Source organism: Propithecus coquereli, unplaced genomic scaffold (genome assembly GCF_000956105.1).
Source record: "Propithecus coquereli isolate 6110/MARCELLA unplaced genomic scaffold, Pcoq_1.0 Scaffold145, whole genome shotgun sequence".
NCBI classification, from domain to species: Eukaryota; Metazoa; Chordata; class Mammalia; order Primates; family Indriidae; genus Propithecus; species Propithecus coquereli.
The window spans coordinates 502209-518370 of record NW_012138858.1 but is presented as its reverse complement, the minus strand read 5'-3'; the positions used below and the strand labels follow the sequence as shown (position 1 = coordinate 518370).

Here is a 16162-nt window from a genome sequence, read left to right as displayed (position 1 = left end):
GTATGCCAGGCCCATGGGGGAAGAGGGCAAGAGGCTCCTGGGTGAGTTTGGTGGCCGAGGAACAGCCTTGGGGGTCATGCAGAGGTCAGCACACAAGCAGCCGATTCTGCAGAGAGCTGGTTTGGTGACTAAAGAGGACCCAGTGGCTGTTGTTCATAGAACAGTTTGGGGACTCTGAAGAGATACTTTTAAAGTGGTTGAAAATCGTTTATTTTCCTCAGAAATATTTGGGACACATCCCCACGGCCTTGTTTATGTGACAGATTTACTCTGTGAAGCCTGTTTCACGCGCTAAAGGTCAGCTTCCGCCCAGCTCCTCGGAGTCAGTGTGGCCGGACTTGAGCTGTTGCACGGTTCCTGCTTAGGTCTTTATGGTCTGTTTGGTTTTCTGCCTGTGTTTGTAGTTTTTACACGTAAGTTCTGGTAAAAGTTGCAGCTTTTTTTCCCTTCTCTGGAGCTTCAGTGGATTTTTGGGGGGGTGGTGGTGGAGAGGGCCGTAGGCCAGTGCCTCACCTGCTTGGAAATCCCGGCCTGATGGGCGGACACCTTTGTTTTCTGGAGACTCTCAGGTTTTGTTATTTTTGTTGCTTTGAGATTCCAGTGCTGTGTTTATATGTAAATGACACAAGGCTTTTTCTAGTACTCAGTCTAAAACAATCATTCTGACTTCTCTCCCTGACCAAGTTTAATCTTAATTATCTATAAATATGCATCACAATGAAGGGCGTGTTTTTGAGTGGGGAGGTAATTACTTTTTCTTCACGCAATTTTAATTAAAAATTACCTCTGCCTTTATTTCCAACCTCTACTTAACACTGTGGAAAAGCAGCAGTTAGTGTTTACCCACTCACCCCTGCTTTCAGAAACACTACTTCCCCTTTAATAACCAAGGTAGAAGATTCCATAAGGTGGTGTGGTTTTACAAGACTTTCATGCAGTGAACGATTGGGGAGGGGCGTGCCTCACGACGGAATGTGAGAGGAAATTTGTCAGAGTTCGACTGTGTGATAAAGTGTGTGTCACCTGTGGTCAGTCCTCTGCGCTGACGCTTACCACCCCTCCAATAGCCACGGTTCTCAGCGTGATTGAGCCACACTCCTGCAAACACAAGATTTGTCCTCTTCGGGAGTATCAGAGGCAAGAGAGTGGAGTCAGGTTGAGAGAGGCAGAATAGATCCCCCTGGCTAACTTTCCAGAATGGCTGCTGCCCAGCGCTGAGCCCAGATGGTTTTGAACTCTGAGTTCCAGCCAGTTCCCTCATCCTGGGGTATCCTCTCCTGGAATCCGCTTCCCGGCTGCCCTGATCCATTACCCTCTCGGTGGCCTGAGCAACCTTCAAGTACAGCTCTCCCTTCTGGGAAGCACCATTGCCTGGCCTTTGAGCCCCTGCCTGTCTTTTGATCTCAGTCATTTACTGAGCTGTTTTTGAGTCAGTTCTATGGCAGCCTCTCTGGTAGGCATGGAAGATATGATTACCTTAGAGTAGAGCATTAAAAAAAGTGAAAGAAAAGCAGTAAGATCAATTTTATTAATATTTTATGTGACCTAAGATGTCCAAAATATTATTGTTTTAACATGTGGCACTGGCCACATTTCAGGTGCTCAGCAGACACATGTGGCTGGTAACTATGAGACTGGGTAGCACAGGTCTAGAGCAGAGCCCATCAAGTGAAAACAGCAGTTCACTGTAGAAGCCGAGTCCTTTGTATTTGTGCAGAGGATTATCTTTGGCTAGACTGTAAACTCCAGGAAGGCATGGGCAGTGTCCTATCTTACCATTGTATCGGGCTTAGTACTTGGCACGTAGTAGGTGTGCAGTAAATTTTATCAGATGAAACACTAGCTGGGTGCTGCAGGAAAACCTCTGATGAGTACCTAGCCCATACTGGGGGAGCAGTGGGGGCCTCTGAACCAATTTGCAAAGGGAGGAGTTTGGGGCTGAGAGGAGGCCGGGAGGATGTTTTAGGGAGAGAAGAGAGTGCACAGATGCTGGGGTGTAGAGGAGTGGACGGCAGAGCGAGGGGAGCAGCAGGTAGTTCATTATGACAGGCCCAGGGCACAGGTGAAAGTGGGAGAATGTTGGGAGGTGATGCTGGAGTAGCAAGTAGGGCTCGGAGTGTTGGGTTTTTAAAGCTTGTTGTTCTGAGGACATCAGGAAGCCTTACAGTGACCGGGCTGGGAGATGCCCCTCGAACCTTCGTTGTGTGTTTTTCCTCTTCATGCGTGAGGTTTCCTCCCTTTACACCTCCTGGCACATGGGAAGTGCTGAATAGGAATGTTGGCTGATGTACGGTGCTCCCAGAGAGCCCAGTGACTGCTGTCCACCAGTATCTTCTGCTGTGTGTGGGAAGGTTTAGAGAGAGGAATGGCTGTTATCATTTGAATGCAGGTCTGATCCTGTTCTAGGCAACTGCATAGACTGGGCAGGACCGAGCTCTGTCATAGTGCGAGGCCCGATGTTTCTTAGATCAAGTATGTTTTTCTGTAACGGCCCCTCTCCTGGGATTGGGAACTCGATGAGCACGTTGAACTTGTATCTTCTGTGCGCGAGCTGTGCTCTCTGTCACAGCCCTGAGTGCACCCTCAGTCCGCCTGCTGGCGCTGGCAGAGCCGGGCAGGGGCCTGGAGGTCACTACCAGAGTTGCAGGATGTTGTTTGCTGGCAGATGGGGAGGAAGAGCAATGAGACTTTGAGAGAGCGTTAAGTAGTTATGTCCATGGGCTGTTTACTGTTCCAAATCCTCTTTTATATCTCAAAGGAAGGTTAGGAATGGATTAGAGAGAACCACTTAGGGAAATAGAAGTTAACTCTACGTAAGAGATTTTGACTGTCTTGTATAAGTCCTTATCCTCTCTCTTCTACAGTATGGCAGAAAATAATGCCTTTTAAAAACAGACTTTTTTAGTTTTAGGTTCACAGCAAAATTAAACAAAATTAAATACAGAAATTTTCCATATATCCTCTGAGCCCCTGTCCCCCCAGCACCACATCCCCCATTGTTAATGTCCCCCACCAGAGTGGGACACTCCTTACGCCCAGTGGACCTACAGTGACACATCATTCTCACCCAAACCCGTACTTCACGTTAGGGCTCCTCTTGGTCCTGTACATCCTGTGGGTTTGGACAAATGTGTAACAGCATCATTGTAACTTCTCTCTGTATCGTAACCACTCTGTCAAGTGTCTGGTGCCTTGTGATCATGTTTCCTTTTAAAATCGTCAGCACTAGTGACATTTGTTTTTGGCATCCAATAAAATTGTCATTGTGACCTTAGAACTAGGATTTATGATATTGCTGTTGAAAACAGATTCAAGAGGTGATTAAAGAATGCTCAAGTCCAGACTCCATTTACTCCATTCTCTGCTCTGTTTCATTCTCTTCTCTGTTGCAGTGTTCATGATCAAAACTCACAACGGGTAGTAAAACTACTACTGTCAGGCGTCCCCTACGTGCCAACTATGAGGCTGGGTGCTTCATTTAGTCTTTACAGGAAGCCTGGGATTGGTGTCATTGTCCCATTTTACAAATGTTCTCTCCCTCCCATCACAACTAAAAGATGACACCCTTTGTGCTTCTATGTTGTTTAATTGGGTTAAAAGAAAATTTTACCTTTGTATCGTTTGTGAAAGCAGAGGTACGATTAAATCTCTAGATGTGATTAGTCATTGAATAAATATTGTTGGAGCACCTACTATGTGCTAGGCATTTTAAGTGCCACATGCTACTATTACGTAGTAGTTGGTCTATAAATATTTGCTGAATGGTAAGTACATAAGTGTGTCTATTTAATTCAATCCTGCAGTGTTGGTATTGTTACCGCCAGTTTCTGGAAGAGAAATCTGAGGCTTGGAAAGAATTAGGAACATGCCTTCTAACACAGCTAACAAACAAATAGATGTTGGGTCTTTCCAAATCCAGAGTGAGTTTGCCTCCCGCTAGACCACGCTGCCTGTGGCTGGGCAGGTCTGGTCCTGCAAGGTGGCCGTCTCTTGGAGCCTGCTTGTCCAGGCACTCTGCGGGGTGGGGCACTCTGTGTCTCCCACCTTGCCATTCCTTTGGTATGGGAAGGAGCACCAAGGGCACGTCCTGGAGCCTTGCTGGTATGCAGGGAGAATGAGATGTGGTAGAAGCGTGTTTGTTCAGGTTAACTCACTTCACAGCGGAGGGCTGTTGTCCAGCAGGCGCTGGGGGCAGGAGGCCGCTCACTGCTTCAAGTGAATGAGGCTTGTGAGGAGGAGCCGGTTTTAGTAATTGCCAACAAAGCTTCTGCTCCATGCAAGTTGAAAAGCAGTCTTCCACACCATGCTGAGGATTTGTCCCACAGAAACCGCCCCTGAGGGGCCTGGCTGAGCCAAGGCCTCACGTGGCCACTCTCTGGTAGTTGTGGTCTAAGTGAAAACATTTTAATGAATATATTCTCTATATTTTAGGCTTTGGATGTGGACCGGATGGTTCTTTACAAAATGAAGAAATCTGTGAAAGCAATAAACATCTCTGGGCTGGGTGAGTATACATTCTTCCCTGGGGGTTTCTGTGTAGAAAACATTGCATTCGAAGTCCTGGTGCCGTAACATTGACCACCTTTAATGAGTTAATGAACTAAACTCCTCCTCCTGGGCATGCAAATATAGAGGCGAATTGGGATGTTTATTTTTGATAAGAGTGTTTTGTTTTGCCGCTTCTCTCATTGAGGTGTGGGGGTTCATCCCCCATCCTCCCCTCCACTCTCTGTCGCCTGTCGTTCCTCCTGTCTCCTGGAGTGCAGTCCTGTGGGGCTCATTCCTGCCTCTGTTACTTGGTGGGTGCTGTGAATCATGTCAGGGTGCCCTTTCCATTTCTCTCTTATCCAGGTCTTACCTTTTCTAGTTTATGCTTGTATATTTATTCATTTTCTTCCTAATCAGCTAGTTAAAGTAATATTTGATCTAGAATTATAAGTATGTTTGGAAAAAACATAAAAGCAAAAATCCTACAAGTGGTAGAAAATATTTCTAAAAAGTCACTAAGCGATGATACAGTTTTACTCAGAAACAAGGAAGCAGCAGCCTTGGGAGACAAGGAACTGTGAGGAAGCCTGAGAGATTGAAACAGGACTGAAGGATTGCTCGTGGGAGCGTGCCCCTGCCAAGGCGCAGAAAGAGTGTGGGTGCTGAGGGCCCAGGGTGTGTTCCCACAGCAGCAGTTGGGCCCATTGATGTCTGCACCATGTCCCCTCATCCTTGTGATGTCTCCTTTTAGCGAAAGTGGTAATTGGAGCAGGAGGACAGAAAATGCCTTAGGTGGTCGTGATGTCAGGAGGGAAGTGGAATAGTCTGGAAGTTCACATCCCACCTGACACTCGCCCTCCCCCCACTCCGCCCCCGCAGTTGTAATAGTGTGAGCACAAGCTCCCATAGCCACTCTTAACTTTCCCTTGATTAGGGCTGTGCAAGCCACCATCGTGAGGAGTCTAGTATGATCCCTAGTGCAAGATGATATTATAATTGAGCATTGCCACATGTATTCAGGGACAAGTTTAATAAAGATTTACAAGACTCTATACTGACAACTACAAAATGCTTAAAAGATTAAAAAGACCTAAATGAGGAATATATGATGTATGTGGGTTGGAAGACTATATTGTTAAATGTCATTCCTCCCTGAATTGATCTCAAGATCTACCCCGACGCCAGTCAGAATTCTAGCAGGGGAAATTGACAAGCTGATTCTAAAATTAATATGAAAAGGCCTCTAGCTCTTTTCGTCGATAAAGTGATGGGGACAGGGAGGAATAATTTTTATTTCTTTGAACACTTTTTGTGTATCTTATGCTTTCTATATGTTATGCTAATTTTGACAACAACCCATTTTTGTTATGTAAACAAGGAATCTTTGGATTAGCGGGTTAAGGATGTTCCCAAGATGTCTGTAGAGCCAGAGCTAGGACCCTGCCTGTCTTTCTGCTGATTCAGGGCTGTATTCAGGGGCCTGCTCTGTTTTGAAACCACCACATCTTTGCTGTGTCTGGCATACTGAGTGACTATCTTCAAGATTTCAAGAAATCATTTAGAAACAGGACGCTCAATTTTGTTAACAAGTACCAAATCCAAAAAGTATCTTGGGAGATTTTTTTTTTTTTTTTTACTGTGTTCACTTGGGCATTTTGAGTTTGTAATTTGAGGGATATTGTATATATTATATAAAAGGGATATTTTATATTCTGGCTGGATTAAAAAAAGATTTTATAGTCATATGTTGAAAAAGCTGTTCTTATCAGAAATAAAAATGAAATAATCTGCTCCTCGTGCAGACATTGGCTGTGTGACTACTGCTAGTCCAGAGGAGGGACTTGCGTGACTCCCAAGGCTAGCCCTGCAGCCGGGGGTGCAGCTTATAAACAAACATACATTGGAAGGGTGTTTTGGTGTCAGGAGGCTAGCCTTAAGAACGTCACAGCACTTCTGTCTAATTTGCCTGCTGACCTATATTGCTGAGCATGTGCCACAAACCTCATTCCTTTTCCTGCTCCCCTGCCCCCAGAGTAATTTCCTAAAATGCAAACCCAGCGATGTTATTTCTCTGCTGAAATCTCTGTAGCATTTTTTCATTGCCCTCTTTGGAGTTCATGGAAGTAAGTCGCGGAGCATGGGAGAGATGAGAAAGGCCTCTGTGGGCTTGAGAATGGGAAATTGGGAAAAGCACAGGTGAACAGGCTTCTTGTACTACAGAACTATCCCAAGATTGTGATATGCTAATGTGGACTGTGAGAGGATATGGGTCTTAACCTTTTCCAAGTTCACCGTCTATGAAACTGCCACGGCCTCCCTTGATCGCTGCCCCCGTAGGCCTAAGGTGAGTAAATACTGCTGAACACCAGCCAGGATCCAAGCTCCTGTGCGTCACCTGGACCCAGCCCACCTATCCAGAGACCCCTCCCGACTCCTCTGTGCTCTTGTTTGAAAAAGCCTGCAGTTTCCCCAGCGGGCCGTGATTTGTGCCTTCTTCCCTCCACACATGCTCTTCTGTCTGCTTGAAATGGCATTTGCCACTTTATCAGAGGACAGCTGAGGCCCAAGGGAGTTGAGAAGTTTGCTCGAAGTCACAGAGCTAGTGAATGAGAGGGCCCGTGTCCTTTCCGAGGCACCACACATACAGCAGGCTGCCCGGGACCTTGGAGGGGGTCTCTTACCTTTGTCATCTTTTAGTCGCCTATTGTGTTGTGCCAAGTTTGAGTTATTGTAAGGTCATGGGTCTGAATTTTTTTTTAAAGCCAGAGTACTGATCTGAAATCTTTATTTCGGAACAAGTGTTGTCTTCAAAAAAGTCACCTGAGGAAACTCTGTACTTTCTGCTGTGCTGCTGACATCGTTCACAGTGTTTTTGGAACTCTTCTCTAGAACTGCTTTTAGTAGCACATTCTTTTGAATATATTTAGTAGAAGAGTCTAAGGATAGATTAAATTTTTTTTTAGAACTAGATGTAAAAAATAAGTCAGGCAGATTTTAAGAGACTAAGCTGTGGCTACCATAGTTGGCGAGGTGTGTCATGACTATAGAATAGTCATTGGCTCTTAATGCAGTTAGTTTCAAAGGAGAAGTTCCCCACAGTGTTTTGATCATGAAAGTAAAATCCCAAGGCAACTCCTTGTATAGGAAGAACACTCATTTTATGTACGATTAAAAGAACAGTGAGAATAAGTTAGCATTTATGCCTCATACTGCCTCATTCCTGTTCCTGTCTCACATTCCTTAATTTCACTGGGACTGGACTTTCCTGCCCTCCTCTCCTGATCTGCTCCAGTGTCCCTTGCTCCAGGCTAGGCCTCCCACTGCTTTGTGACTGTGTGGTGGCCCTATGGCCCCACCCTGCACTGTAGAGTTGTCACCTGGGTGGACCCATCCTTCCTTCCCCACCTGTCTCTGTCCAGGTGAGACTTGATCCAGCATTAATCTTCTTTGCCCTTTTCACGTATTAGTGTCCTCTTGGTGCTGTAACAAATTACCACAAACTGAGTGGCTTAAAATGATGTAAACTTATCTTTTAGATCTGTAGGTCAGAAGTCTGACATGGATCTCACTGGGCTAAAATCAGGGTGTTGGCAGGATTCCTTCCCGGAGGGTCTCAGGGAAAATCCATTTCTTTATTTTCTAGCTTCTGAAGGCCACCTGCATTCCTTGGCTTGTGGCCCCTCCGTCTGCAAAGCCAGCTGTGGACAGTGAGTCTTTCTCATACTACATTGCTCTGACACTTAGTTCGCTCAGGTGCCATAACAAAATATCACAGACTGGTGGCTTAAACAACAGGAAGTTATTTTGTCAGAGTTCCAGAGGCTGGAAGTCCAAGATCAGGGTGCCAGCATGGTTGGGTTCTGTGAGGGTTCTCTTCCTGGCCTGTAGATGGCTGTCTTCTCATCACGTCCTCACAGGGCAGAGAGAGAAGCAAGCAAGTTCTCTGCCGCCTCGTCTTACAAAGGCACTAATCCAGTCGCCAGGGCCTCACCCTCATGACCTCATCTGAACCTAATTATTTCCCAATGGCCCCATTTCCAAATACCATCACATTGCGGGATTCAGCTTTAATATATGAATCTGGGGGGACACAGTCCCATAGCAAACACTGATCCTTTTGTCCCCCTCTTCCACAATTAAGGACACTTGTGATTACATTGAGCCCACCCAGAGAGCCAGGATAATCTCCATCTCAAATTCAGCTTATTAGCAACTTTAATTCCATCCAAAATTTCAATTGCCTTTTGCCAGGTAGCGGAATATGTTCACAGGTCCCAGGGATTAGGATGTGGACATCTTTGGGGGCAAGGTGTCCCTACTATACCTCACCTCTGAATTCTTATGGTTTTGAGATTGAATCAGTTTTGACTCTTTTGTTCAGCCACAAATTAAGGAGTACCTGATACACAGGGACTGTTAACACTTTACATATTGCTCTTTATTATTCTCTAATAATTTTTTGTGTCAATCTTTGCCTCTTAATTAATTGCAAGCTCTTGAGGTCAAGGATCAATTCTAGGAGACAAGGCAGTTTAGGATAAAGAGCATATAGATATTAGAATCCAAGTAGCCTAGCTTAAAAGCTAGCAGTGCCACTCAGAAGGTCTGTGACATTAGGCAATTGTTTAATCTTTCTGAGCCTCAATTTCCTCATGTGTAAAATGGGAATATTAAAAGTTCATAGGATTGTTAGGATTAGCTGAGATAACAGGAAAAAGTGATAGGTGTGGTTCTGGACACATACATGATAAGCATGGCAGCTCTTCCTGTGTGTTCCTTGCAGTGCCTGGCACAGAGTGGGCAGATACGTAGTAGGTGCCCAATAAATACTCAGTTGTATATATATTATTTTGTTTCTGCTGTAAGTTCTTAGACTGTCATCAAATGTAGGAGAAGTCAACTTACAATTTTAGATATAAACAGTGTATATATTATTACAGACCTTACAGTCTGCTATGTGAGGATTTACATGGATTTATACAGATGGGGGATTTAAGATGCCTTAGAGTAGGAGTCGATAAACTGTGGCCAGCCACCTGTGTTTGTACGGCCTGCTAGCTAAGAACGGTTTTTACCATCATACCATATTACCTACACGATAATCTCAATATTGCCTCAATAACCCTCAATATGATGGTGTTTGGAGTTGGGACCTTTGGAAAGTAATTAGATTTGGATGGGGTCATGAGGGTGGGGTACTCATGATGGGATTAGTGCTATGCAAAACTCTAAATATTTACTCTCTGGCTTTTTAGGAAAAAGTTTGCCAACTCCTTCGTTAGAGCAAGTGATTTTAAACTTCAGAGTGTATCAGAATCCTCTGGTGTCTTGTTAAAATAGGGATTGCCAAACTTCACCCTCAGAGTTTTTGGTTCAGCAGGTCTGGAATGGAGCCTGAGTATTTCAGAAAAGCTCCCAGGAGATAGCGCTGGTCTTTGAGGATACCACCTTAGAACCTGCTCCCCTACCCCCACTTTACACATTGGAGTGGGCCAAAAGGGTGTCAGTATGACCCACATATATACAAATACTAGTTTTCTTGCACAATAGCAAGTATATTATGTTTGTTCCCAGTTTTCAAAAGGATGACAACCCAGCCAGATGTATTTTCTGGAATGTCTTGTGTACAGGTTTGTAAAAGCAGTTGTTATAATGATTTGTTGAGAATCTGTTTCTACAATAGTTTTTCCTACTCATGATGAACTGCTAACTGCCCTCTTAAAAAAAAAAACAAACAACCTACAGTTCATATTTATTTGGAAACTCTCACTAGTCTAAAATTTCCCAAGTTCTGTCTCAGCCCAAAGGTGTTCCTGCCTGGGAAGTTGACGCTGACATTTTCAGCTGTGTTTGACATGTCTGTGGGTGGAAAAATTCACCTTTATCAAGAAGGAAGCAAAAGACTTTCAGTTTCACTTCCCTAGGAGTAGTCTGTCTTAAAGACTTAGCAGAACATTCTTGCTGAAAATGGTAGCCCCTCTTTACTCTCCGTCTGAATGTCCTAGAGAAATTGTCATGTTCTTGAAATGAAAAGTACAAAGAAAGAAATGCTAATTTCTCCTCAGACCCTTCCCGTCTTTAACCTACAAAAGAGCATGAGAATTCAACAACTCTGTGTTTCTCCCTGTTATTTGCAAAGTTAACTAGAATACAGTATTAAAGTAAGCTTAAAATTAAATACAGAGAATGGTTTCTATTATAGATGTCATATAATTAGAATAGGGCAGTTCAAAAGAAATATATGTAACAGTTTAGGAAATGAAGTTTTGTGCATTAAGAAGGTATTGATATACTATATCTGGCATGATTGTCTACCTGTTACATGAGAAAATAACTAAATCAGAATAATCCTCATTGTTTGTCAAGAATATGGTGGAACTGGTACTCTGCTACGTTGTTGCAGCATTGAAAACTGACAGTTTTTGGAAAGCAGTTTGATGATGTATGTCAAGAAAAATAACACATAAGTGCACATATAAGAATAACATCTATTGGATGTTGGGCAGGGGGGAGGAGGGAGGAGGGAGGAGGGGATGGGTATATGCATACACAAAGAGTGCAATGCACACCACCCGAAGAATGGACATATTTGAAACTCGGACTTAGGTGGGGAGGGGGCGGTAAGGGCAACATACATAACCTAAATATCTGTACCCCCATAATATGCTGAAATAAAAAAAAAATCTTTATGTAGAAAGAGATCTGTGCACAAAGATGTTCACTATTGTTGCACTGCTTATCACAGTGAGAAAACTGAAAGTCTCCTATAACTAAATTAGCATTTATCTACTTGATGGAATTATGTGTATATAGCAACATGAAAAAAATGATTATGATAAAATCTTCAGGCAATAAAATTCAGTATACAAAATATATGTATACTATATCCATGATAAAAAAGACTAGAAAATTATATGATAAAGAAAAGAAAGTATATATCCTTACTGATATTCATGAACTTGAAGGTAGAATAGTAACAATAATAATAATCAAAATCTGATACTCAGGGAGTATTTGTTATATTGCTGTGCTGATAAAAACTTTACCTATATTTAATCCCCACAGCAGCATTGTCAGTTAGATGCTGAGTTGCCAGATGAGCTCCTTGAGACACAGGAGAGTAATCTGCCCAGGGTTATATGGCTGGTGATTGCAGGAGCTGAGATTCAAAGCCAGGTGAGCTTCTCGCTCTCTCTTTCTGACCACCGAGCTACACTGCCTGGTGCTCAGGCAGGATGAAGCTGGGGATGCACAGTGAAAGAGAACCACGCAGTCTCATGTGGGAGCATCCTAGGTGCACCCAGCTGAGCCATCACAGTCCTTCTGGAAAACCCCAGGGGTTTTTGGTTGATCACAGTTCAGTATGAGCCGGTACATGTTGTGTGTGCTGAAGGCGAGTGACGGGTGACTTCAGCAAAGTCTGTAGTGCTTATGAAAAAGGAAGGTGGTTGTCTCGGTATTGAGTTGTAAAAGCAGCATTTTGAGAGGGACTTCCCTGTAGGAGGGACCTAGGACTCTTCGTTTGGAAGGGGTGGGAGAGGGCATATTTGAAGGGCTTTCTCTGGGATAAGGAAGTTAGAAATATTATTTGTTCCTTTCTAGATGGGGGTTTTACAAGAACAAGTTTCGACTCAAACGTGAGGGGAAGGTAACTGGTGAGCAGCCGCAGAAGTTAGGAAGGTCCTCGCTGCAGGGTTCCTGCAGCAGGTTGATGGCCTCTGTCTCTGAGGAAGTGGTCGAGGGAGTGAAGATGACTCGAAGCCGCTGGAAGTGTCCTCCGGTTGTGAGGCTCTGAGAGTCCCGCTGTCTCATCTCTGCTGGTTAAGAGTAATGGTTGGAATTTAGGTGGGTAACTTGTGGAATCCTGTCAGCAGTGATCAACGCATTAATCACGGAAGGTAGTGAATCTGAAGGAACGCAAAGGTTTATGACTTGAAGTCCAAGTATTAAGATGAATCATACTTAGGGTCATCGTGTTGTTTTGGTAGGAAATTTAATCTCATCTGGGCCTTTTCACTTGGTGTGCTGGGTATGGGGACTATGGCTTTAGGAGTATGTGCGTCCCCAAACTATGCAAAGTTATATAAAGGTACTTTTTCCTGGAGAGATCAGTGAGGACATTCTTCTGGTTTTTATTGTTGTCTATGATAGCCAAAAAATTAAATAACCACTAATGGAGCCAAACCCCCATGTTTTACAGGTGGATACCGTCACCTACTTGGCTCTTTGCCTTACTGTAAAACGTTGGCCAAACATCTCTGAACCTATTTCCTCATCTGTAAAATCCTTCAGAGTTGATGTAAAGATGAGAGATTATTTTTATATATATGTAATCTCCATACCATGAATGGCAGCTATTGTTATATGAGGCCTCAGAGACCATCGACATTCCACGGGCTGCTTGTCCCTGGGGGATGGGGGCTCTGGGGTCTCGTCTTTTCTCCTCGTGGCTGTGGGTTCAGGGCTGCTGTGTCTTCTTGTGAAGTCATCGCTGTGGTGAGGCAAACAAGGGAACAAAGGCGGAAAGCAAAATGCACATTCTGTAACGTAGCTGATGAGATTGCTCTGCCCACTAACGGGCATGGATGTAACAGGACGTAAAGTCTCTAATGGCTTGTAGTTCCCATTTTAGAAATGTTGATCCGTTTCCCGTCTTTGAACCCCAGACACCTTGGGGGAGCCCATCTCCTTCCTGGATTTGGTCCTAGAGCAGCCCTCGGATGGAAGTTGCTCTGTGGTTCAAGGGGCATCTAGGGGTGCTGGCTGCTTGGCTTTAATCTCATCCCATACTAGATTCTGAAGGAGGAAACTCCTTTAAGCTGTAAGCTTTACCCTCTCCAAGAAGCCTCGGCTGTCAGCAGCCCCCAGAAAATGGGCTCTTTTTCTCATAGAGAGCTGTGTTTCCTTTAGTGCTGAGTAATTTATATCACAATGGTTTGTTTTCACACATTTATTTTTGTCTTGTTAAGTTGTGAGTTGGCAGGTACCAAGCTTTATTCATCTTTCTTAAATGCAGATCTCATCATGTCTCTTTAAAGCCCCCTGGCTGCATTCTGGTACCTGGGTGATGTCCTTCTGCCTCAGGCCCCTGCCTGCCTCTCTGGCCTCCGCTGCTCTGGCCACCCCAGGCACCTTGAATTTCCCCGCAGCATCATTCTGTTTCCTTCCTGTCCTTGCCCCAGACTGATGGGTTTATGAGTCTTGCTGTCTTATTGAAGGCTTGCTCCTTGAGGGCAGGGACTCTGTTTTATGAACCTTTGTGTTCATTAGTGCTTGCTGCATCCTGGGCTTTTAGCATGATTGGATTTTATTGTTTAGTGTCTGGAAACATTCTTGACTCATAATGGGTACTTAGGAAATACAGAATGAATCAACATAAGTGAATGTTGATGTATTCTCTACTCTGTGCCTATAATTTAAAGGGATTGAAAGCACCAGCATAAAAAAAATGTGCAGTGGATCAGTGTCCACCCTTCACCCTGTTCCCTGCCTTCCACGGGTACTCCGCGCGCAGTAGGCGTTTCCCAGGTAGGTAATTGGGGTTGTATTGAGTTATTCACACAGACTTTGAGCCATCATTGAAAGGACAGGATCATTAATGTGAGGCAGGATCAAAGAGGATGAGGTGATCACAGACAAGGTTTTCGTCTTTTAATAGCCAACCCACACCTTGATCTAAGAACTCCATTGCTAGGTGCCTGTGCCAGACAGAAGCAGACTGGATACATCCTGGGGTGCCATCCACAAGGACTGGCCGTTCCTGATCAGTCAAGGTCCGAGGGGCCGTCCTAGGAGAGACTTAATGGAAACGAGTTTTCAGTGAGGCTTTGAAAGTGGCAGGGGCGTGGGGTGTTGGAGAAGGTGGAGGAAGTGGCAAGGGGTGAAGCTCCGTGAGAGAGGCCGGCGCAGCTTGAGCAGGAGCTCAGGGGACTCCAGGTAGGAAAGGCGTTCTCATTGAGCACTTCTGGTTGTCAGAGACGACACAGGCACTCGGTTCCTAAGGCTGACTCCCTCAGGTCAACTTGTTCAGGGGAAGCTTTGGTAGAGAAAGATTACAATATTTTTAATAGGCCCAGGCACAGAGAACTAAAATCATCTAGCAATTGGAGCTGACACTTCACATTTCTTTTTTTAAATTTTATTTGTTCTTTACATTGTTCTCTTACTATAAAGATAACATAAGCTTCATTTAGAGAATTCAGAAAAGCATTGCAAAATCTTGGTCTGGGCCAGATAACCAGGAGAGGTTCAGGTGAGTGCACGATCTGAGCCCACCAATGGCTTTGAATGAAGCTCTGCTTCCTAAAGCTGTATGACCCTGGACTAGTTCACACTGCCACAGTCTGTTTCTTCCTTTATAAAATACACACCTCAAAGAAGAATAAAATGACATCAGCTGGCGCCTGAGAGGGGAAGCTGAGGCAGGATAATTGCTTGAGCCCAGGAGTTCGAGGCTGCAGTGAGCTATGATTGCACCATTGCTCTCCAGCCTGGGTGACAGAGCAAGACTCTGTCTAGGGAGGGAGGGAGGGAGGAAATAACTTCTAGAAAGCTCTTGGCTTAGTACCTAGTATATAGGCTACAGTTTATTAAGTGCTTGCTATTTTTACCACCACTGTTAGTGTTTTGATATATTTTCCTTTCAGTCTCTTTCTCTACATTTTACAAAATTGAGACTAAATGTCCAATTTTGCATCCTGCCTTTTTTTAACTTGGCATTCTTGTTCTCACCATACTCCTATATTATGGTTTTAAAAGCTGGCATAATACTCCATTTTGTAGATAATACTGTTATTTGACCATTTCCATACTGTTAGAGCTTTATACATTTTCTATTTCCACTCTATAAATTGTTCTGTACACACCTTTGAACACCTTGATTATTTCCTTCGGATAGATTTCTGGAAGTGGGATTATGTGGTGGCAAAATGTTTTTAAGAGTTTTGATACAGATTTCCAAATTGTGAATGGAAAGATTTTTTTCAGTCAATTACTTGGGATGACCCTAGAAGTAAAGTTCTTAAAGTGGTTCTCTCCTACGGGATGTCCACAGGGTAGAGACCCTGTTAATAAACGGGGAGTATCTTTGACTTTAAGAAATTGCTTTCCCATGAGATCACGTGCCCAAGACAGACCTGAAACAGGTGGTGTACAGGGCTGACAGCCCGAGGAGATGGTCTCCTTTACATTGAGTTGTGCAGAACATCCTACCGTTCACTTTGTGGTGCATATTTAAATATTAATCATCATGTCATCTAGGGAGTGTCTTTTCAAAGCTGCTACCATGGAGAACGTACGGCTCTCCTCAAATGCTCCCTTTGCTGAGCTACGTGGATGGCTGGAATGTTGGGCATCAGCAGGTGATTTTTCCTCAGCCTGACCCCGAGTGGAGCAGGGCTTGGAGGGTCCTCGGTGGGTGAGCACTGAGTCTGGGGCTGGGCGGCCATCAGGCTGGGTGTGTGTCCCTCTTTTCTCTTTCACTGGTTATGGCCCTTGGTGTTTGGGTTAACAGTACATGTGCTTGACTAGAAGGTTGTAACATTTGTCTTAGCCTAGAGCCAAGGATAGTGACACTGTCATGAGCAAATGAAGAAACAGTTCCCAGTGTGGGAGGAAGAGCATTGGACTGAGTCAGGAGACCCGAGTTCTTGTTTCAGCTCTGCTGCAAACCCGC

At 44.3% G+C, this 16162-nt stretch overlaps 1 protein-coding gene across 2 annotated transcripts in view; it reads left to right on the top strand.

The window, feature by feature from the left end:
• ASAP2 (ArfGAP with SH3 domain, ankyrin repeat and PH domain 2) overlaps window positions 1-16162 on the top strand; it is a 193468-nt gene that overhangs the window by 75527 nt on the left and 101779 nt on the right. For both annotated transcript variants that reach the window (XM_012639955.1, XM_012639956.1), the window contains exon 2: window positions 4432-4504. In XM_012639955.1, the coding sequence (XP_012495409.1) occupies window positions 4432-4504 (73 nt within the window). The remainder of the gene's footprint in view (window positions 1-4431; window positions 4505-16162) is intronic.